This window comes from Solenopsis invicta, chromosome 8, assembly GCF_016802725.1.
Source record: "Solenopsis invicta isolate M01_SB chromosome 8, UNIL_Sinv_3.0, whole genome shotgun sequence".
In the NCBI taxonomy this organism is placed as follows: domain Eukaryota; kingdom Metazoa; phylum Arthropoda; class Insecta; order Hymenoptera; family Formicidae; genus Solenopsis; species Solenopsis invicta.
The window spans coordinates 5133793-5156677 of NC_052671.1; the positions used below are offsets into that span (position 1 = coordinate 5133793).

General features: G+C 38.2%; 1 protein-coding gene across 9 annotated transcripts; it reads left to right on the forward strand.

The window, feature by feature from the left end:
* Positions 1-915: 915 nt before the first annotated feature.
* LOC105198471 (MOG interacting and ectopic P-granules protein 1) lies at positions 916-22775 on the forward strand. 9 transcript variants are annotated; one of them, XM_026135092.2, is made up of 10 exons: positions 916-1093; positions 8803-9055; positions 13172-13271; positions 14135-16519; positions 16639-16727; positions 18733-18870; positions 19628-19804; positions 20082-20204; positions 20502-20606; positions 20720-21034. In XM_026135092.2, the coding sequence occupies exons 3-10, from the start codon at positions 13202-13204 to the stop codon at positions 21032-21034; spliced, it is 3402 nt and encodes a 1133-aa protein (XP_025990877.2). In that variant the 5' UTR covers positions 916-1093; positions 8803-9055; positions 13172-13201. The 9 variants fall into 9 exon arrangements, with proteins under 9 accessions (XP_025990877.2, XP_025990880.2, XP_039308860.1 ...); XM_039452926.1 differs by lacking the exon at positions 916-1093 and adding an exon at positions 1306-1325; XM_026135095.2 differs by lacking the exon at positions 8803-9055.
* The last annotated feature ends 110 nt before the right edge of the window (positions 22776-22885 follow it).

Genomic DNA, 22885 nt, shown 5'->3' on the forward strand with positions numbered 1-22885 from the left:
GAAGTCACAGAATGTGGAGCGTCGTATAGAATCTCTTGTAGTGCAAACGAGAAAGTCGATTGTAGGTAACGACTGTTGTAGTGCAAACGAAAAAGTCGATTGTAGGTAACGACTGTTGTAAAAGGAAACAAATAACCGATTCCTGTTTATTTGACATTCCAGGTAACTTCCACGACGAATCATCGTGTCTATTCCACGTTGAAAAGGGCGGACGCCGGGCCGGGCGGCCACGCGCGCGTCCACGGTGCAGTGTTACCGTTCGGACGCATTTTCTTGCGCATGCGCGGTAAACCAGTCATGTCTAGCCATCTGTGATGATGAGTTCTTTTGGTGCCCGGCTCCGTCGATGGCTACATTTCGAAATTCATTATCAGTACTAAAAATATATAGTTTACGTTACGTAAATTATAGATTTGCAGTACTAACAGTGAATTTTAGAACGCAGCCGATGTAGGATATAGGCAGTAGAAGTAGGTTAGATTAGGTAAGTACGTTATTTTATTATTAATACCTATTGATTTATTTATATTTTTTAAATATAATTAAAAATGAATTCCGAAATTGGTAAAAGAGCCATTCAAAAAGAACGAATTTTATCTCTTCTGATTGTGACGGGGTCTAAATGTAGCTTTATTCCTCTGAATTTGATACTTCACTGGAGTCACGTGTACGGCCAAGTGCGAGAAAATGCGTCCCGAACGGTAACACTGCGTCCACCGGTCCACGCCACTCACGCCATTTTGACCGTAGTTCGCCCTTATTTTTAGGGAAGCACGTCTCCCATTGGACGTGCACGTGCACGTGGTCACGTGACGACGTGCAACAAACGCGAGTGGCCGGTCGCCGGGCCCTTTAACATCCGCGATACGTCATAAAACGTCGCGGGTCACGTGACGGCAGTCGCCATCTTGGCAGTTTCGCCGACGGTGGGTGAGAGGTGCGGAACGGTGACGTCGTCGCGTTGCGGCCGAAATAAACATCGTGTGGATGCGAGCGGGCCGTCGGCTCACGCACGAGCAACGCCGACGCATCGTGGGCGACGTTGGGAGCCGCGTGTGCCACTGCAGGTGTTCGCCGGCGCGCCGTACGAACGGTCAGTGTGAATTTAAATTAAGCGCGCGAGATCCGGCGCGAGACGGAATGCGTGTGTCGCCGTGCGTGTCGACCACGGCCGAGAGATCATCGTCCGTCTGGGGGGATGACGAGCCGTGCCGCGGTCGGCAGCTGTTCGACGCGGGCGGCACGTCGCCGTCGCGTGGAAATGGCGGGAGTCCCCGATCGGTCCACTCGCTACCGTAGCGTGCGTGCGTGCGTGCGTGAGTCGTGTATGTATATATGTATACGTGTGCGATGAGCGAGATGGAAAAAGCGCGGTCGAGTGCAAAAGAAAGGGGGGAGAGAGAGAGAGCGCGTCTCTCTACTCACTGGGGAGCGTGAATGCTAGTTCGCGTCCCGCGTGATCGGATTCCGTGTCTTCCTCGCGGCACGCGCTTAGTGTCGTACACGCTTGCGACACGCTGGTGGAGAGAACGACGTATCAGGGCCGTATCGCGTCCTCCGAGTGCTTGGCGCCCTCGCGCCCTATCGCCCCCGCCGTCGCTCCCTTCTGATCTATTCCTCGCCGCGTTTTCGCCCCACCGCGCGGAGAGACCGCTTGAACGTACAATACATACCCACGTACGCGGGTATGTACTGTACCAACCTTTCCACGTTACTTACGACCGTAATGACGAACACGCTTGCATCGGTATAAACAATACCAGGAACCCAAAATGGCCAGGGAGTTTTAATCGCGAACAGGAGCGTCAAGTTCTCAGATTGCCAATCTCGTCCACGTCAACGAAATCGTTCGAATAATTTACTTCGCGTGATAATTGATTCCTGACGCGCGAAATCCCTGGATATAACGATAATTTGTTACGCGGAATTAGGCGCTGCACACAATGGAGTTAAATATTAGGAGTTAGAGTTTTAGAATAAGATTCCTCAATAAATATAGATAACGAATAAATTGTATTGTTTTATGTAATATACTTATGTACAGTGTTGCCAAGTTTGAAAATTTTTCCTCAAATTTACATTTTGTTGTACATACGGGAAATTTTTTTTGAAGAAGAAAAAATACTAGATTGACGTATTTTTTGTCTTAAAAATTGTTCTAAACTTATCCTCCAAAAAATCCCCTAAAATGGAGAAAAATTTTGTCAATGTGGCAACACTGTTTATGTATTATGTCTTATTAATGTCAATTGTGCATTGCATTTAATATTCATTGAAGAAACTCATTCTATGATTCTAACTTTTATTTCTAATATTAGTGATCAGCTGCTTTTATTTTACATCTACTTCTTTCTCTTGTCGCAAAAAAATTAATTTGCGGATAAAAAACGCGAAGAAGGGAGATTTTGAACATACCGAAATTAATTTGACCAAATCGTACACTGAAAAAAGATTAAGCTTAAAAATTTGTTTGTAGGATATAAATTTATTTCAATAAAATAAATCTTAAATATGATGAAAAATTTTATTTTTAGCAAATAAGCCAATTAATAAGACAAATAAAGTATATTTTATAGAAATGAGATATATTTCATAGAAATGTATAGTCGTCATCGTAATAAAATTTTTTTATAACTAATAAATCGAAGAAAATATCACAAGTAACATTTGCTTCTAAATATTTCAATTTTTTCCAGTGTAAAATTTACTGAAAAAAAATCTCGAAAATTTATTTGGATAAATATAAATTTATTTCTTTATTTAAATATAATGTTATTTCTAGCAATTAATAAGAAAAATGCGATATTTCACAGAAACGTATATTTCGTCATCGCAATAAATTTTTTTTATTACTAATAAATGTCGACAAGAAAAAGAAACATGAGCAACATTTGCTTGTTAATTTTTCACTTTTTTCTCAGTGTGCATTCTAAACTTTTTAATGTAAAAGAATAATACATGATAATACATTGAGAAAAAAATCGAAATATTACTTATGACATTTTGTTTGATATTTATTAGGTATAAATAAATTTGACAACAAAATATATATTTCTATGAAATTTATCTAATTTCCGTAAAGTATATTTCATTTTTCTTATGAATTTATTTGTTAGAAATAACATTTAATTGTTCTGCCGTATTTAAATATTTACTTCAATAAAATAAATTTATACCCACAAACAAATATTCAAGTATCTTTTTCTCGGTGTACGTACAGCACGATACCTTCGGATCGTTTGCAATAGCATCTTAGAATCAGGGCACTGACACCGTTTATCCAAACGGTTTATGTTCTCTCTTTTATGTTAGAAAACACCATTACTTTTAAGAATAGAGTTCTTCAATAGCGATGGTGTTTTCTGATAAGTGTAAAACTCTTCAAAAGTCGCCGAAGAAACGTACGACAACGTTCGAAGAGCTTTGCTTTCGGAGGAAGACCTGAAATCAATATCTTCCGTCTGACCAAGGAATACTCAATTGCAATACACACAATCCTAATTGAATTTAATAACCGGGATTTTATTGTCGACCGATCGTTCGCGGCTGATTTTTATTCTGGACGTTTCCTCGTACACTTTATGAAAATTAAGATAAGCCTCATCCACTTTACGAAAAGTAAGATAAGGCTTTCGAGAAAGACCGTCTATTTACGAGATAACCCACATCGACAACGAGCCTTAATAGTTCCAAGAGCATCTGCGCATCAATACTTATTTATCGTATTTTTTATTGAAACAATGTCGAATGTCATCAGTTGCATAATGATTTGCAGTATTTAAAATATTAATTTTTTAAACTGTACTTTCCAAATATATAAAATACTGCGATTCGCACACTTCCGAAAAATTATTTGAAATTGCAAAACGTGTCATTCTTTTTATTATTATTATATCGTCAAAAAATTAAACAATTTTTTAACTTTTTATAAATAAGACAAAAATTTTAGTAATAAATGAAAGATCTGACTGTTGTGCGAATAACAAATTAATTAAGTAGAGGAACCCTTAACGGTCAGAGTCAGATTTTAATATTTCTGCTGTGATTTTATTGTATAATTCTACACAGTAAAAAAAATTTTATCTTTATTAAATATATTAAATTTTTTGTGTTAAATGTTTAACATATCGAAGTGTTAATTCAATGTAATAATATTATTTGAGTATTTTGTGTTAAATTAATAAACATTTCTTAGGGTTAAAATAATATACAATTTTTAGACGATCAATTAACGTAAAAATAATATAATTTTAATACATAAATTCTTGGATAAATGAATAAAATGTATATATCATATTGTAAATATTAATTTTACTAAAGAAATATCTTTTCACACTCTACTTCCAAATTGTGTCAAAATATTACACTTTTTGTGCTAGTTTTTTTTTTACATTTATTGCTTTCTACACATTTATCTTTTGTTAAATTAACACAGAAGAGTGCACCGTTTGAGATATGCAGTATACGTTAAATTTAACACAAATATTCCAACTGTGTAGCTTTTCAAACTGCGCGTTGAGTACTTTCGGTCTCGAAACACAATTCTCAACTAAAATCAAAATAGTAACATCCAATAGTAACCGAACCAAAATAGTAAATAATTTTTATTTTAGATTGAAAGCCTCGCACGCGCACGACGTCGCTGTTATTTCTAAACTTATGAACTACGGTAAAAGTATAACGGCGATTGAATTACGCGTGTTAAACACAGATATGGTGAAATCGTGAGAAACACCGCTCCTCCATCACGTTTGCCGTACGTTGCTTTCTTACGTTGAGCGATCGCAAATTTATTAAACCGAAAAAATTATCGGAAATTTCGGAAAAACTTTCTTTTTCCTGTATTTTTCTGTTTTTTTTTTTTTGCTTTTAAAATGATTTCACCTTTTTTGTTCTTTTTTTATCAATGGTTTTAAGATTTCTTTTACATTTAAGAACTCTAATAAGTAGTCCATCAATAAAGTCCGCTGTCTTAATCGCAATCTTTTTTATCTGTACTTTTCGGAGAAAAAAACATAAAGTTGAATTTTTCCATCAATTTTACTTTTCGATTAATAACACTAACATCTCGCATTATCGCACTTATTTTTTTCTACATTTTCTAGGGAAAAAAAAATTTAGAAAAAGAACTGATTTTTTTTTCTTCGATTTTATTTTCCCGACAAATTAAGAACACTAATCGCAAACAAATCGTGCTGTATTCGTTCGTTGTTCTTTTTGTCGCTAAAAAGAAAGAGGCGCCGTCGTTTGAGGGGGGAAAAAATTAGAACGGCCAACTTCGCCACGATTATGCGATTAATTGCACGGATGCAGGTATCGTTTCTGTGACAAGAAAGCGTTGTGTTGCAACCGACTGTCACAATCGTGGTGCAGAAAGAAAACAATTTTTTTTTACACAAACAAATGATTATAAATGCAAAAGGTTAACTCTAGAAGCGACAGCGGCCTCGATTCAGTGCAATTGACATTAAAGTACAAGTCTTAGGTGAGAATATATAATACAAGAATTAGGTGAGTCAATAATTTTTCTAATTTACCTTACATACGGACTCGCATTTAAAATAGGTTTCAAAAATCGAAGAGTTTATTTCCAACCCGTTTATAGTTCATGGGGGCGGTCAAGCAACTGTAACGTGCGACCTTTATTTCATAGAAATGCAATTCGAAATTCATTAAATATTCACATTTTTTCAAATATTTATAAAAAAAATTACAAGTTTTATTTATTTTCTCAGTCACGGGATTGCCTCGTTTTTGCACTGATTCTTTCAGTTCTTCTCTTGATACACGGTCTGTGACCTAGAAAAGCTTCCATAACAACGTAGAAAAGATTCTATAAACGTACATATGAAAAACATTTCTTATTACATTAATTAAAGTATATATCTTTCTGTATGTTTGTTGAAAAAAAAAATAGCTCGTCGTGTTTGTAAATAAAGACAATTAATAACTAGGATAAGATTGCGATGTGTACAACACAATTAAAGTCGAGAAAAGGTCGACAACGGCCATAACAGGATCTTAATGTTCAATAATATTTCTTATTCTTATGATTTTTTTTTTTTTTTTTCCGTATCTTTTTCTTGTGATTTTTTTTCTTACGAAAAATATATTAGCAAGAATTATTAATTACGTATAACATATTAAATTACATTTGTATAAAAAAAAACGTGAGATTTCCGGGAGGGTTTACGATTCTGCGGCGAGTTGTTGTTAACAATTAGCGATTCTGAGAATATGTCCCCGTGACGGCAAGAACCCATTTTGCATACGAGGATTCGCTCTTACTCAACCGCTTTATTATTACTTTTATTACGGCATTGATTTTGCGTGTAAACTTGGCAACGCTGTGTGTACCGTCGGTGCGCACAGTAACGATTTCAACAGTTAAAAACGTCGTGCGGGGAAGAACGGGAACCCGAAAAATTGATTTCGAAGTAAATGCTCGCCCTCGCACACGCACGCAAAAACGCATCATTCGGCGCAAGCTGTCAGGCTCGCCAGGAAACGTGTGGGATATTACGCTGAAAAAAAGCTTCTTCCGATCAAATCGTTTCCTTTAAATAAATATTAGTACAAAATAGTTTTTTTTCCCACTTAGGAAATATTTTTCTTTTAATCGAGGAAATTATATTTTTAAAAAATATTTGAAAACAATTTTTTTTCAGTGTACACTGAAAGAAAAAAAAGGAGACGCTTATTATTCCAAGTGTTGAACTTACGAACACGTTGTACAAAACTTTAATTATTACAGTTATTCATCGTTTAATTAATTTCATAATCGAGAAACGATCCGACAGTCTCTGAGAGACCGTTATTTCCGTCGAGCGACGAGAATTGAGAATTTAAGGATGGAAGGATGCGCATAGTGCTACACGTTTCCTCTCGGCATCATGGCATTGTACCGTTATGGAGCTCTAATCTCTTCCCTGTTGTATATTGTCTTACTACGATAAGATGACCCGAAAATCTCGAGTTTTGTTTGTTGTGTTATATTTCAACACCTTAAGTTTTACTTTTAAAAGTAATTAAGATAAAATCGGCATTTCTGCGGAGATATATGCTATCGTCTTACAACTTAATGGGCCGACATTCTTTGGCCGACTTGAGGTCGATTTTTCCATCACCGTTGAGACAGGTCAGCATCTTTCCAATTGCTTATCTCAAAATGATTCCGACCAGACTTGTTCTTAACTTATCAAGTACTGTTTTGTTAACGCGTATAAGATTATTAATATTTTGTTTAATATATATAGGGTAATTTTTTTTTATAATTCAATCATTAAAAATATGTGTTGTTTTTAATGATGCGAAAAGATATTTGTTTTGAAAGAATAAATATTATGATAGACACTTTTTTTCATGCTTTATAAAATTTTGAAAATTTTTTTTTTAATGAAATGCCATATTTTTGTTAATAGCATTGAAATTAACGAGTAATATTATTTTTGTGAAAAGAAAACATTCAATCATATAGGATATATTGACTTTGACTCTTTCAACCCCAAATTAATTCTATTTGAAAAAAAATTTATTTTTCTATTTATTATTGTTTCTAATATTATATTAATATAGAGATAATACCTGATTTTTTTTTCATAATTCTTCTATTAACGGTTTTAGAGAAATTAAAATGTATTGTTGTTCAAATATCGATTAGTTCGATGTCTGGACGAAACCGAATATTGTCTCTCAGAGCAACGACGGATGCTAAAGGATTAGATGACCTTAAACATTAAAAAAAAAATCACACTTAAATGTGATTCTTTTAAGGTCACTTTAATATCAACGTATCCTACAAGAATGAATATTCCTATAAAAATGTGTCGTCCCATTTTAAAAAAGAATAATGATTTCAAATCACGAGGAAACACTCTGTACCGAAAGAAGAGAGTATAGATAAAGAAATATGAATTAAAAGTTATATTATTAGTTATAACATATTAATAAATATAATGATAATGAAAATTGAAAATTTTGCTTCAAGCAATTCTATCGAAATTTAATCAGAATTTGACGAACGTCGCCCGTAATCTTCATAAGCTGAGCCTTCGAATTCTAAGTATTTAGAGTTCTAAAATCGGGGAATGTAATTTTATCATTTTATGGAAGTGCCGTTACTTTCGACCGCTAATTACACGGAAGCTATCGGCAAACATTTTTATGTCAAAGAAAAGTCGACGGTAATTCGGCCGAGGGAAGAAATCTAGTACCGAGTGCTGCGATAGCGGGGGCGTCCCGTATATTTGTATATTCGTTTGATCGCGTACTTTTGTCATGCCGAAAGGCACCGGGATTCGCATAAATCCACGGGTGAAGCGATACAGGAGTTCGCGCAACGGGGCCTATTCGACAACGATCTCTCCTAGGAGAGCCGCCTCTCTCTCCTCCACCTTCTCTCCTCGACGGTATTTCTCACAAAAAAAAGAGGCGCAGCTGCACACTCTGAAGGTTTATCCAGACGGATTCGCGTGGGCCGCGCGAACGACTAATCAAAGCCGGCGTAAGGGATGCCATATTGTCGCGTTTCCCGTATCGGGTGCGCGCGATTGGTCGGTTTTTCTGTGCACACGTGTATATATATATATATATATATATATATTTAATATCCAAGTCTCATCTGGATAGGCCTTTAACGACAAGGCAAGGGCGGCAAGGGGGGTAGAGACAAGGGGGGAGGAAAGGGGCGCCCCGCGACTCTCGCTACGGCCCTGATCGTAAACTTTTTAACGCTTCCCACCCGTCGCGCCTGCCCTCTAGTGTGCCAATCATCAGCGATGAATGTGTGTTCCCTATTTACAGGTTTTGTGAATAAACCGCGTGTAACCCCGTGCCCCCCACGAGCGATCGAGTGATATTCGGAGTATCGCAGAGTGCCGCCGGACACATCACTGCACGCGACAGCCACCGACGACGTCGCCGTCATCGACGAGGATCGCGACGATGTCGCGTCGCCCGACGCTCGCGTAGGCAACCCTCGTCGTCGCCCCTCGCCGTGGCCGCCGCCGTCGTCTCCCTCGTCGTCTTCTTCTTCTTCTCGGCTCTTCATCTCTAGGTGCGTATAGACCGTGCGTCCCGATCGTCGAGGGGAATTGCCGCCGGACCGTTGGGGGATCGTTGGACGAACGATCGGACGAGTCGGGAGACGGACGGATTAGAGGGAAACGCGGGCAGATCGCATCTCAAAGGGAGAGCCCGAGAGCTCCGGAGAATTAACCTCAACTCCTCCGCCGGGAGGGGAAGCGGCTCGAGCTTGCGACCAGCGATAGACCCGCTCGCGCGTCACCTGCACCTTCTGCACTCTCGTACACCCGGAGGGTACGAAGCGTGTGGCCATCCCCCTCCGACTCCGATTCGAGATGTAAAATTATAAGATATCTCCGTATGTAAGTTGGTCCCGGCGATGTGTCGCCGAAAAATATTAATCAACAGATGGCGTTAGTTATCTTCTCATCTGCGTTCAGCGGCTCGCAAAAAGCGATTACAGTTCAACAGATTTGACGAATTTGGTATCTCGATAATTATTTTAAGTTTGATTGTTATGCCTGGATGTATAGTGCCCGGTTGCACCTCCGGGTACAAGTTGAATAGTGAAAGGGTACATTTTTTTAGTGTCCCAACAGACGATGTGCTTCGGGAAAAATGGCAGAGAGCCCTACGTCGAAATAAGGCGATTGTAGCATGCAAACAATTTGTATGCGAGAAACATTTTCAAAAGCACGATATAGAAAAAAAAAAATTATTATTTGATTCAAATGGGAAGATTGTCGGGATTTCACCGTACAAACGAATAAAATTAAAATGTGGTGTCGTACCTTCGCAATTTCCTTGGACAAAGGTAACTCAAGTAAATAAAATCAATAAAATTTGCATTATTTTGTTTTGAAAAGTTCCTAGCTTGACCGCTAATGAATATAGTAAGTAAAATCAATGAAATTCATACCATTTTCTTGTGTAAAATTCATAGGTTGACAAATAGTGAGCATAATAAATAAAATCAATCAAATTTGCATAATTTTTTTATAAAATTTATAGTTTGAATAATAATGAGTATATTATTTATAACAGATCACTATACATATTTGTAACTTTCTAAAATCAGAGTTGACATTTACGTGTAAAATAATCCATGTTATACGTATATAATATAAATAAACCGTGTTTTACGTGTCACTTATGTAAACAATAATAGGTCATAAAAGATTCAGATTTTGTTAGATGTAGTAAAAATTATATTCTTTTTTTTAATATATATTTTTATTTTTTCTATATCAAAGTATCCAACTTATAATAATTTACATTACTTGCGTCGTCTACATAAAAAATATTCGTAAATAATCCTGATAGACGTAATCTTGAAGAAATTCACGCACCTGACTTTTCCTATTTTCTAATGAAATCTGAATCTTTTATGATCCGTTGATTTTTGTTTACATATACGACACATAATAGTTTACGTTGTAATTTAAATTATTAATATTTTACGCCCTCAAACCTACTTAATATTTTCTCTCGACATTTCAATCCCGCATTGTAACACAAGAAGATTACTAGCGCCATCTGTGAACCGCGGTAAACCGTGACGACTTACGTACACCTTTTTTTTTCTATCGTGTCGGAAGGGACCGAGCGTTCCCGACACGGCATTCGGTACGAGGGAGGAAAAACGAAGAAGCGCGGTAAGCGTGCGAGGATTACGCGCGGCATGAATGGCAGGCGTGCGATCGTCTCGAGCGCGTATCGCTTGCCGTTGCGCGCGTATGTACGAGTCGAGTGACACACGGTGTCGCGTCTCGGTGAACGAGGTTTTACGTTGCGACCGATGTGCATGCGTGTCTGCCTCTCTCTCTCTCTCTCTCTCTCGTTCCCTTCTTTCCTCCCTCCCGTCCGTCTGTCCGCCCGCGCTCCTGCGCTCTCGAACTCGCGTCGTCGCGTCCTCGGCGGCGCGTCGAGTCGAGTGCATCACGCAAGAGTGTATCTCTCTCCTTGGTGACTCCGTAAAGTCGTCCCGAGAGTTCGCGCGAGTTCGCGAGTCGGCGCGCGCGCGCGCGCCCGTGAAGGGAGGACGGACCAGTCGCCGAGGATAAACGAGGACGTACGCACGATCACCGGGAACGAAGACGCCTCTGGATACGGTAAACACCGCTGGGGAGTCGCCTCGCCTCGCCTCGCCTCGCTTCTCGTCTCGCCCCGCGCACTCTCGGGAGAGGAGCCGTGGCGTAGGCTCGCGTGCACCGTGCACCTTCTGCACTCCCGCGACACCCGGGATCGGAGTGGCCGCGTCGCGCGCAGCAGCGGGAAGAAAGGAAAGACAAAGCGTAAAGAAGTGCGAGGAGCGCGTGTAACGTGACGTGACGTGACGTCTAGGAGCAGCGTATCTAGGTGCTAGGTGACACCGAGAGAGAAAGAAAGAGAGAGGATTACCGGGCTATCACGAGTCAGAACAGCAGGAGTCAGAACAGCAGGACGTCGGGCTGGCGGAAACGTGCGCGTTTCGTGTCGGTAAGCGCGGGAATGACCGACCGCCGAGAGCGATGCCCCGCGAGCAGGCGGCAGCATCCACGGGTATATACTGTTGAGGAGATCGTTCATAATCGCTCTTCTCTCGCTAATCTGAAGCAAATCAGCAAATGACTGTCGATCATCTGTCAACCCAGTCAGATGATAGAAAATTCTCTCTCTCTCTCTCTCTCTCTCTCTCTCTTTCTCTCTATTCATCCTTCTATCTTTCGTTGTCTTACGTTATAACCTCTTCGTCGACGCCATCCCGGTCGGCGGCTGAGGCCTCCTCCCTCCGCCTCTGCCTCCCTCACCCCCCCTCTCTCTCTCTCACTCTTTCTCTCTCTCCCTTCCCTCCTCCTCCTCCCCTACCCTCTTGTTCCCGTCTTGCCTTCTTCCCTGCGCCCCTTCTCCCGGCGCGAGACGACGAGCTCCGCTTTTTTGTATCCCCCGGAACCCTGTGTCCCCCGCCCCCTCGCGACGCCAGGGTACGTCGCGAGAGGTTCGTGATGTGAACGTCACGCTCGTGGACGACGACGTACCCCACGGGCACGGGAACGTGACATTCCTTCGGCGTATCGGCGATTCGTTCACGACTATTTCCGAAGGTGTCATCGAGAAGCTCGAGACATATCGTCTCCCTCGACGTGATCCTCATCGTGATCCTCGTATAACGTGTAACGCCTGGTCGGAAAGCTTTTGCGCGCGCGCAGCCGTTGCGTATACACGTACACTTCGTGTACGTGCAGGGTCTTTTTCTGGGTGTAGGTTTAGACGAGGTTGGTACGTCGAGAGAGGAGAGGAGAGCGAAGAGAGAGAGGGAGAGGGGGGAGATGCGGCGGACACGGAGGGTCGAGACCGACGTCTGACTGACTGACTGGCTGGTTGACTGGCTGATGAAGTGACTGACTGGCGTTCGCAGACACTAGCGGTGGTTAGCGAACGCAGGTGACTGACTGCGCTAACTGGAAACTGGGGGAGACGACGCTAACTGTTCTCTCTCTCGAGCTTTAAGTCTCGGATATCCGATCTTCGTGCGTCGGTTTGTCCATCCATCCGTCTGTCCGTCCGTCCGTCCGTCTATCCATCCATCCATCCATTTGTTCGTTCGTCTGTCTGTCCGTCCGTGCGTCTGTTCCGTCGATCGTTTGCGTGTGCGCGCGTGCAAGCACGGCGGATCGTGTATGATCGTGTACTCGCTCGCGCACCGAGTGAAGAGAGGAGAGAGCGTTCGAGAGCGGGGGACTCGGGACGACGCTACGGGAATCCGAGCGACGCCATCGCCGATCGCTTCCGTCGTCGTCGTCGCCGCCGTCGTGCCGACGTTCGTTCGTTCGTTCGTTCGTTCGAAACGCCCCGGGTGCAGCGTACCGCTCGCGCGCGCGCGCGCACACCCGACATCGGATACCCCCCTCGAGCTCGGACGGGAAGTTTGTTGGTTATGGGAGCGAGAGCGGACGCAAGTGCGGAATTAGCAGCGCCATTTTGAAAAATTCGGCCCCGCTAAAAATTCCCTTCTCTCCCCTCGCATCCCCTCGCCATCGCTCCACCGTCATCGTCTCCCCGTGAAGTGGTGAATGTGAGCGGCCCGGTCTCGTGCGCCTCGTTTTCTCGCCTCCTGCCGCGTCTTCATACCGATTGTCAGTTCAGTAATGTGTCGTTGACTGTTTAGATCGACCGCGCGGCGGACCACGGTGGACTCATGGAAGGCACGCTGGAGGAGCCTGCCGCCAAGGACTCTTCACGGAGCAGTCCCGACAGGCACTTGAAAGGTGAGCGCACAGCCGCCTGTTGGGCGCGTTCGGTAAAATTTACTTTCGACGTTATTCCAGTTTCGCGTTCCAAACTCTATGGATCTCCTCGGTCCTGGGTCTGTAGATCCTAGTGGGGCTTTTCTGCGTTGTCGTTTCGTACGATCGGTATCAAGTTTAATGTTAGGCTGCTTAGCGCAACTCCTTAGCTTCTTGACAGCTCTTAAAGAAATATCTCGACTGAACAGCTTGATTGGACTTGGTACTGGTCATAAAACAAACAAAAATTACGACAACGTGCAAAAGTTATCACACTAACGATTTCTTATTCTTTATGTATAATATATTAAGTGTGCAAGTAGAGGTTGTAATTTATAGGGATGTTACATATTTCATAGAGAAGTCTCGTTGGCACTGATAAAACGACAATAACATTGTTATCTAATTTGTTTATTACTGATCGAGATTTGACAGTAATTATTTATGTGGCATTACTTTATGTTACTTAAAGATATCTGTTATTACAGCTGGAAAGTAACTTTTGGAAAATAATCGTATGCTTATTGTCATACATTTTTTTTAATGTGATTTATAACTGATATCTGTGGTAGAATGTGTTTGCTTTGAATACAGTGTATCTTGTTTGGTTTTATAGCAATTCTATGGATACTTTTAACCTTGTGTCTAAATGGAAATAAGTTTGTCAGAGAAATTGATTTTAGAAATATATATTTTCTATTGTCATTTGAATTGAGGTTTAAATTTCTTGGTGATCATTATTATGTATTTGTAACATAGGTGCTTTGAAATGATAAGATATTTATTTCATAAATAATATTAAATAGTAATTATATGTCTATTAAATGTTTTGTAATTTTTTGCAGATATGATTATTCCAAATGGTGTCAATGGGAGCTATAGTGCTGACAACGAAGAATACATGGACATCAGTGACGATACAAACAAGGCAGCATTGAAAGATTCGATTGCTGAAGAAGAGGACGATGAAGAAGAAGAAGAGGAGGAGGAGGAGGAGGAGGAGGAGGAAGAAGAAGAAGATGGGGAGGAAGAGTATGACGAGGATGATCACGAGAGAGCAGCCGAGATTGAAGAAGGAAACGATGAAGATAGTGAGCGAGATAAAGCAGTAGGTAATACTAGTAAGGAGGGTGAAACGTTTGACTTGAAACATGACTTTAAAGCAACGAGCTCACCCCGTGGTGTAAGTGAGTCGAACAATTCTAGTGAAGTGTCTAAAACTCGTGTAACCGAGTGTAAAAAAAACACATCCTGTGAAATTATGGAGGTAGACGAACAAAGTAATAACTCTGATATAGAGTGTCTTGACGAGAGCATTACAGAAATCCAATTGGATAATGACGATGTGTTCATTTCGAAGAAAACTATCGAGAAGCACGACAACAATGACATGTCATCAAATTGTAGCTGTGACAGTAGTGAAATGGTTGACAACATGGACAAGTCGGACAAACTCTGCGAAGAAAACGGGAGCTGCGGTAGCCCCGACATTGAAGAGATAACCGACAGCGCGAAGAGCAACGATCATGATTCGTCACTGGAACGCATGAAAGATTCCTTGAAACAAAAGAAGCAGCGGAAGCAGATAGATTTTACTAATATCACGCCGAGGAGAAGCTCGCGCAATATTAAACGAACAAGCTACATAGAGAAGGAATTGGAAGAGGAGGTAGATGACGATGGATCTGACATAGAAGAGATTAAACCGGAGGATCCGCTAGCCGGTATCGATAGCAAGGATAAGGAGAATTCGAAACTGAAATCACCGATAAGAAACAGTAAAACCACTATCGTTGTTAATGATACTAAGCGACTGGTAGAGATTGCTGCTGGTAGCAAGTCCATCAAGGGTGGTAAGAAGGAACCTACATTAGTTATAATAGATACAAACTCCATTCTCTCGGGACGCGGTGGGGTTCCCGTGAGTAACAACAAACCTCACCACTCTGTCTCCAATTCGAGCCCGTTCTCGGTTGTCCCGATGAGCGGTATGACAACGCAGACGATGTATCCCAATATGAGGACAACCATCACGCCAGTACCCATGACCTCGAAAGCGGCACAACTCAGCCCGAAGACTAGCATGACTACAGTTACACCGACGATACCGCCGATTCTACCGACACTCACCGACGATATGTTCGTGGTTGAAGCACCATCCTTCATAGTACCTTACGTATACGAAAAACCACCCCTAAAGCCATTGAAAGAATTTGTCACTAAATTGGAGAGAAGCATCGAAGAAAGGGAAAAGGAGGAGAAGCTGAAAAAACTCGCTGACGAAATTAAGGACAATGAAGAGTATAAGGAAGATCCTTTGGATGTTACTAAAAGAGGCAATGACAAGTCTGAGGAGAGTGACCTCGAGGGCAGGGGCAAGCGTGACGGAGACGATAGAGGTGACAGTTCAATAGACCTGATCGAGCATGGATTTAGTGGTACAAGTGACAAACAAGAGTTAAGGCAAGACGACAGAAATAAAATACCGACATATTTCGACCTGCCATTGGGAAAGTTCTTCATGCAAATTGGAATGAACCTTGTTCAGGAGTATGTGCAAACTGATCTCTTACGGACTCAAAAACGTAAACAGGGCAAGGGTAGCACATCGGCCGAGACTCAATTAGCTATAAATTCACTTATCAAGAATTTAGAATTTAGTAAAGAAAATAACGAACCATTCCATTTAGAGATGAAGAAATGCGAGTTCTGTAGTTTTAAAACGGAATCGACATTAGTCATGCAGCATCATCTAGAAACGCCGCATATGCGCAATTACGTTTACAAGTGCAACTTCTGTCCGATGGAGGTTCGTAGTCCTCACGATATCTTGTATCACATGGAAGCGGAGCATAATACTCGCGGTAGATTGGAGCGCGGTCCTGCTTTCCATCAGTGCCCAAACTGTCCGTTCGAGGACAATCAGAAGGGCAAACTGACACGGCACATACTCGCCTGTACGAAGAAGTTCAGACCGGAGAGGAATCTGGAACCCTCGGTGGATTGGGAGCCACCGGCCAAGATACCGCGATTAAATCGCGCGCGACCCGTCGGCCCGACCAATCCGAACGCGCTCGCGGCTATGGCGATGAGCGCCAAAGGTCCACAACCGCTATTACCAAAATTGCTTCCCGCACCGATCACAGGTCGTGGAAGGGGACGGCCACCGATGCAGCCGAGATACTCCGACCTGAAAACATTGCGGCCAGGTGCTACTACAATGCGGCAAGGTAAATGTTTTACCACATATAACGAAAATAAAGTGAGAAATATTTTCTCGGATCTCTATGTATCGCGCACATCGAATGAATTTGCCATCCACGATATATTAATGTAAGCTGTATTTCAGATAATGTTGCAGGAATGATGTATCGTCCTACATCTTCTGGTTTATTGGTACCCACGTCATACCAGTTTGGTAGTAACCAAATATTCCAGGTAATAATAATATTTACTGTATATAGATGTGTACTCGCTGTGCAAATGCAAACACTAACAATTAGATTTAGCGGAAAACATGAAAGTATAAAGTAAAATGTGATTGGCCAACGAAACGGACTAGAAATTAAAAACTCGTGCTTCACGGAAATTGACGGAAGAGTACACGTTAGAATAAACTAGAAATAAAGTGAAGTAAACAAGTTTTTAATTGAAAATATCCGTTTTAAAAGGTGGTCTTATATTTAAAAAAAGTTAGAACACATTACACAATTATGTATTATTATTCATGGACCGCTAATTTCAATATGCTTATACTAACATACAAGGGCGATGAGAATTTTGACAAGTCTTTGCCCTTTTTAAAATTAGAGAAAACCACAATTTACATGCTGCATATAAACATTTGATGGCTGTGTGTATCCACTTTGTGTCAAATTATATTTATATAGTGCTCGGCTACTATTATATGTACATATAATCAGGGTATTTACTACAGACCTGAAAAATTTTCAGAGAATTTCTTCCTTATTCTTGAAAATTATGGATTTTTCATGGGATTTTATTCACATATTCTGGAAATTTTACTTTTAAGTTAAGATATAAGTTTAAAAGATATAATAAAATAAATTTGAAATTTAATCTTTTTTTCTGACAAAATTATATGTTTCAACACATTTTATATTTCGGTGAGCTAAACCGTCTAACAAGAACCGATTATATGCTGTATAATTCATTTTTTTTTTTTAGCACTTTCTCAAATTTAATATTCAAAACTCAAGTGACTTCATGATTGTATAATTAAGAAAAATTAAAAGATAATTATAATAAAATAAATTTACTTTAAGCTGCATTAAAAAATTTTCTAATCTTAACTAAATTTTGAATAAAATTCCGGGAATATTCAGGGAATTTTTTTACAAAATTTGAGTAAATATCCTGATAATAATTTAGCTATATATACTCTATTATCTTAAATTTTCTAGATAAAGATGCACATGTCATTATTTTATCGTAAGTTGGTACTCATGATTTTATGTACAACAAAACAGACAAATTAGCGTAAAATATACAAATATAAAATAGTTTGTGTTTAAATACTACATATTGCTGCAGTGGGTGACGTTAAAAAAAAAGGGTGGAAAAGTTTGCGAATATGCTCATCAAATTTTCTTTAGTGATGTAAACATTTATGTTAGCAAAAGCTAGCTAGTTAATTACGAAAATAATACAGTAATGGTGTCTCTTGCTGTATAGAAATGCTAATATTATTAGACTTGTGATTCACTGACGTGGAATACGCTGTAGTTCTAGAATATACAATGTACGATCTCATGGTAGACATACTCAAAATTGTACTGCATATTTCGCTGAATTGCGCTTCGACATAACTCAAAATTTGTCATTTTTTAGTTGTTTACAAGAAAAGAACGGGTTTTTAAATTTTTTTGTTACTGATAAAACAACATAAGGCTCTAAAATTAAAAAGATAAATGAGAAAAGAGAATTTTGCATCAAGAATATCGTAAATTAAAACGGGTTGCTTTAAAGATTTTATTTTGAGAACTGAAACTTCAGTACATTGAGTAAAGAATTAAGTCGATAGTTTTATTCCTCTACAATTAGATATCAAAGATGTCAAAATTAATTAATGATATTTTAATGATTCAAAACATCCAAATCGATTTTTTTGAACTTTTTTTTAGTTATGTTCTAACAAATAAACGATATATAGAAAAATTATGATTTAGATTTCTATGTTAACTTAGACATAAATTACATCGGAAATAACAAGTTATATCGCATCTCTCTTTATGCATTATATCTACATGCTTTAATTAACAATAGAGCAATAGACGCGTGTGTCCATATTTTTTTTAATGTACGCATTCTCTGATTTTTCATAAATAAATATTTACGAATGTGTGTAGACACATAAAATTATCACACTTAAATACATTCGAAGCTCCAAGAACTAGTAAAAAAGATATATGGGTGGTGGCAGGTGGTGGGTGGCTCTGGGACTGTCATGTCGGCTGTCTCGGGAGTGAGTAGCAGTAGCGGCGGCAGTTCCGGTCAACCCACACCAATTGCACTTGTACCCAACGTAATCGACTCTCTGTCTAGGTTGTCCTCATCACAGGTAAATAAAATATTGGAAAGTAACCAGGGAGAGTAACTGATTTTTCGTGAGATATATGTGAGATCGCATGAATGACATACTTTGCAGGTGCATAAGAAAAATAAGGCTTTTTAACATTCTCCAAGTTTATGATCGAATGAACGATCGAATAAACTTTGCGTAGTCGCTTAAAAATTTTCACACCACGCATAAAGAACATCCTTACAAACCAGTATTTTCTGCGTAATTAATAGTATACGCCAATTATTCAAAGAACATACATACATTTATATTCTCCATAGATTAAAATAAATGTAATAATATTTTACATTCTCCGTCTACATATGTAATAGTGATATATATATATAATACGACTATACATTTATTATGTGTAATGATTGTAATGAATGTTGAATTTTCATTATCTAATGTCTACGTAATTTTATTAATAGAAACCACTTATGTTGAGCTTCAAGATAAAGAAGTAATAAATTGCAATTATTACATGGTCATTATAATTGATAAAATTGGAAGCAACGTTTCATATGACGTTTTGATAAATTATTTTGACAGAAATTCATTTAAGTTCTATTAAAACACACACACACACACACACGTTTGAAAAGAAAACAATCTATAACATGTGTACAACTTTAATATAAGATTTTACAGGTGGATATTAATAAAACAGTTTTATTTGATTTATAAAAAATAACATTATTGACTTGATACAGGAATTTGTGTTTCCTAAATAACGCTAATGCTTTATATTTTTCAGAATACAACAGCCAGTCCAAAAAATCCTACAGCGAAGCTATTAAGTCAGCCGAGTATATCTATTACTCCACTACCACGTACAACATCGCAAACCTCCATTCCGGGTTCGGGAACTTCTTCAAAGTCTGGAGGAAAAAATACATTTGTTATATGTGAAATTTGTGATGGATATATTAAGGTGGGTGTATAATAAATTTATAGACTTTTATTTTTTATGACCGTTTGGGTATTGTGCAAATGTGTAATAAGCAACATTAAGTCAAAATTTTTTTTATATATATTTATTGATAATTTATTATTTTAAATTGAAATTTATAAAATAAGTTTAATTATGTATAAAAACTGTAGCTTTGATTATTACATTACATATTAACAAAATAGTACATATAGTAAATTAATGAATAATAAATTTTTTAAATATTTTGTATTAAATTATAATATTATATTTATTTTAGGATCTAGAACAATTAAGAAATCATATGCAGTGGATCCATAAAGTAAAAATACATCCAAAGATGATTTATAACAGACCTCCATTAAACTGCCAGAAATGCCAATTCCGATTCTTCACAGATCAGGTAAATTTTTATATAATTATTTAAAAAATATTTCCAAAGTTAGAAAATGCAATTATTTTTCATCATCGAAAATACGTTGATTTTTATACAATATTTTCTCATTATATTAATTTTAATAAAATATAAATTTTAAATGTCAAAAACATTGTTAAAAGAATTATATTTTATTAAAATTATTATAAATAAAATTATTAGCATTTTGTAGTATGTTATAATATTTACGATAAAATTCTTACATTTAAAAATTACACGACTTATACATATATAACATAAATAACATATTTTTTTTCTGAATAGGGTTTGGAAAGACACTTATTAGGATCTCATGGGCTTGTCACATCTAGTATGCAAGAGGCAGCAAATAAAGGAAAAGATGCAGGTCGTTGTCCAGCTTGTGGCAGGGTAAGTTTATATTTTCTACATCAATTTTATTTGATTTTGTTTTCAAAAGATAGAAAGATTATAAACAGGAATATATGAACATCATTTGTGAGAGCTGTACTGTTGATTTGTAGGTATATCAATGGAAATTATTAAATCATGTTGCTCGAGATCACGGGATGACATTAAAACCAGCACATCTATCATATAAGTGTACAGTTTGCACTGCCACGTTTGGAATGTACAAGCAGTTCGAGAACCACGTATACTCGGCACATAGTGTCGTAGCAAAAAGAGTAATGGATAAGAAAAATACGCCTGCATCTCCATCGTCCAGATCGAACGACTCACTTCTAAAACCGTTGAAGATTAACGACGAGATCACGATTATTCCGCAACCGGCAAAACCCACAACCAGATCCGGTGCGATTCAAGGCAGGGGAAAATAGCAATGATGAGCTTGAGTGATAATTGTGTCTTGTCTGATCGAATTTCGCATAACTCTTTGTGGTACTCCATACCGATCACTGCGAACGTACAGTGGTTAACGTGCCGCGTGCCGTTAACGTGTACATGTGTATGTATACTATGCTTTAAGACGCGAATTAATTCCAAACATCTAAAGGAGAAAGAAAACGAAGGAAAAAAAATGAAAAAAACTTACGACTCTTGACAACAAGGAAACTAGTTGACTGCGTAATAATATTCCATCAATGATTATACCGATATATATTTATTTAAGAATTTTTATTGTTGTTATCGGACCTACATAAAATAGACTGTAAAAACATTAAAGGGTGGCCTTCAGTCTGATTCCTTGGTTAACTCCTAGAGCTGCATACTCCCGACCTATAAACGCCTATATATGTAACACGAACTCTCTCGCGCGCGAAATATCAAGTGTATTTACATTTCGATGCGACGATACGTCGTAATACGTCACGCGCAAAACGGATTTACTCTTACATAGCGAATTCTCTATAATGTAAATTCTTTTTCTAAGATAAATATATTCGAATTTATTCTATTTTGTTATTATGATGCTAATATGACTTTGGGACAATGAAATTGTCCCTTAATCTCCGGTTTGATAGGACGATAAACATCATGTTTGCGAAATAGTTTCCGAACGATATATGATGCGATATATTGTACTAATTGACCAGAGTGCCCACACGACTGTCTCGCGAATCTATAGTACACAGGTACTAACAACAAGTGTATACTAGCTACCCTGGTTCTTCGGATATATATATATATATATATATATATATATATATATAATATATATATATATACACATTTCGTCATCATACATTTTTTTAAATAACAATTAGTGAAATTATCGTCATACTTTTATTTATGATATTTCATAAAACTGTGTGTATGGGATAATTTATGATGTAATACTGAAATCTTTTGTTTTCTTTTTTAAATCGAATCTTGTAAATTGTATCTATATTACTATAGGTTTTTGAACCCTTTAGTCGCGTATATTGTAATAAATAAAAAAAAAACAGAAAATACCCAGTTTTATTTTAGCGCTCTCATAAGAACAACAAAAATGTACATTAACATAGGATATAATATAAAGAAATATATCAATAAAATAGGATGGCACACAACTCGTGTATACATTTTTTCTGATAAACGATAAACGTGAATATGGAATGAAACATTGATCCTGTTAGCACACACAACACGCGGCATACATCTACATTTATATATGTATATATATAATATAAAAATTCACGATATTATATATATAAATATGTAAAGTTATAATATATAGTATAGCAATAGCATAGTACACAAGAAGAGATTATTCATTTCATTTTCTTCTTGTATACACTCCGAAAACGATTATAGGATTATTACATCATTATGTAGATAGTCGTTAAATGAAATAACGGGTTTAATTTAGTAATTTCAATTTGTCTAAATAATGTTTTTTGTACTGTTATTGTAGGATATAATTTTAGAAGAAAAAGTCGTAATCAATGAAGATGGTGCATTTTTGCACTGTATGGCTGTATTATTTAATTTTGCTATCTTGCCAAACGCTTATGGCAAGCCATGTTGGTAAAACTAAGAAACAGACATAATTACAGAAATATATAGTTTATTGTAATAATTTGTACAATATTATATGATTATAAAAATAAAGTGTGTACCAACATTGAATTAAAATTCTTGCAGTACACTTAGAACCTTTATATGCGCTGTTTCAAAATGTATTCAATGAAGACCAGTAAGAGCTTAACATCAAGCAAGAAATATGGCAAAACCTACACAGCTGC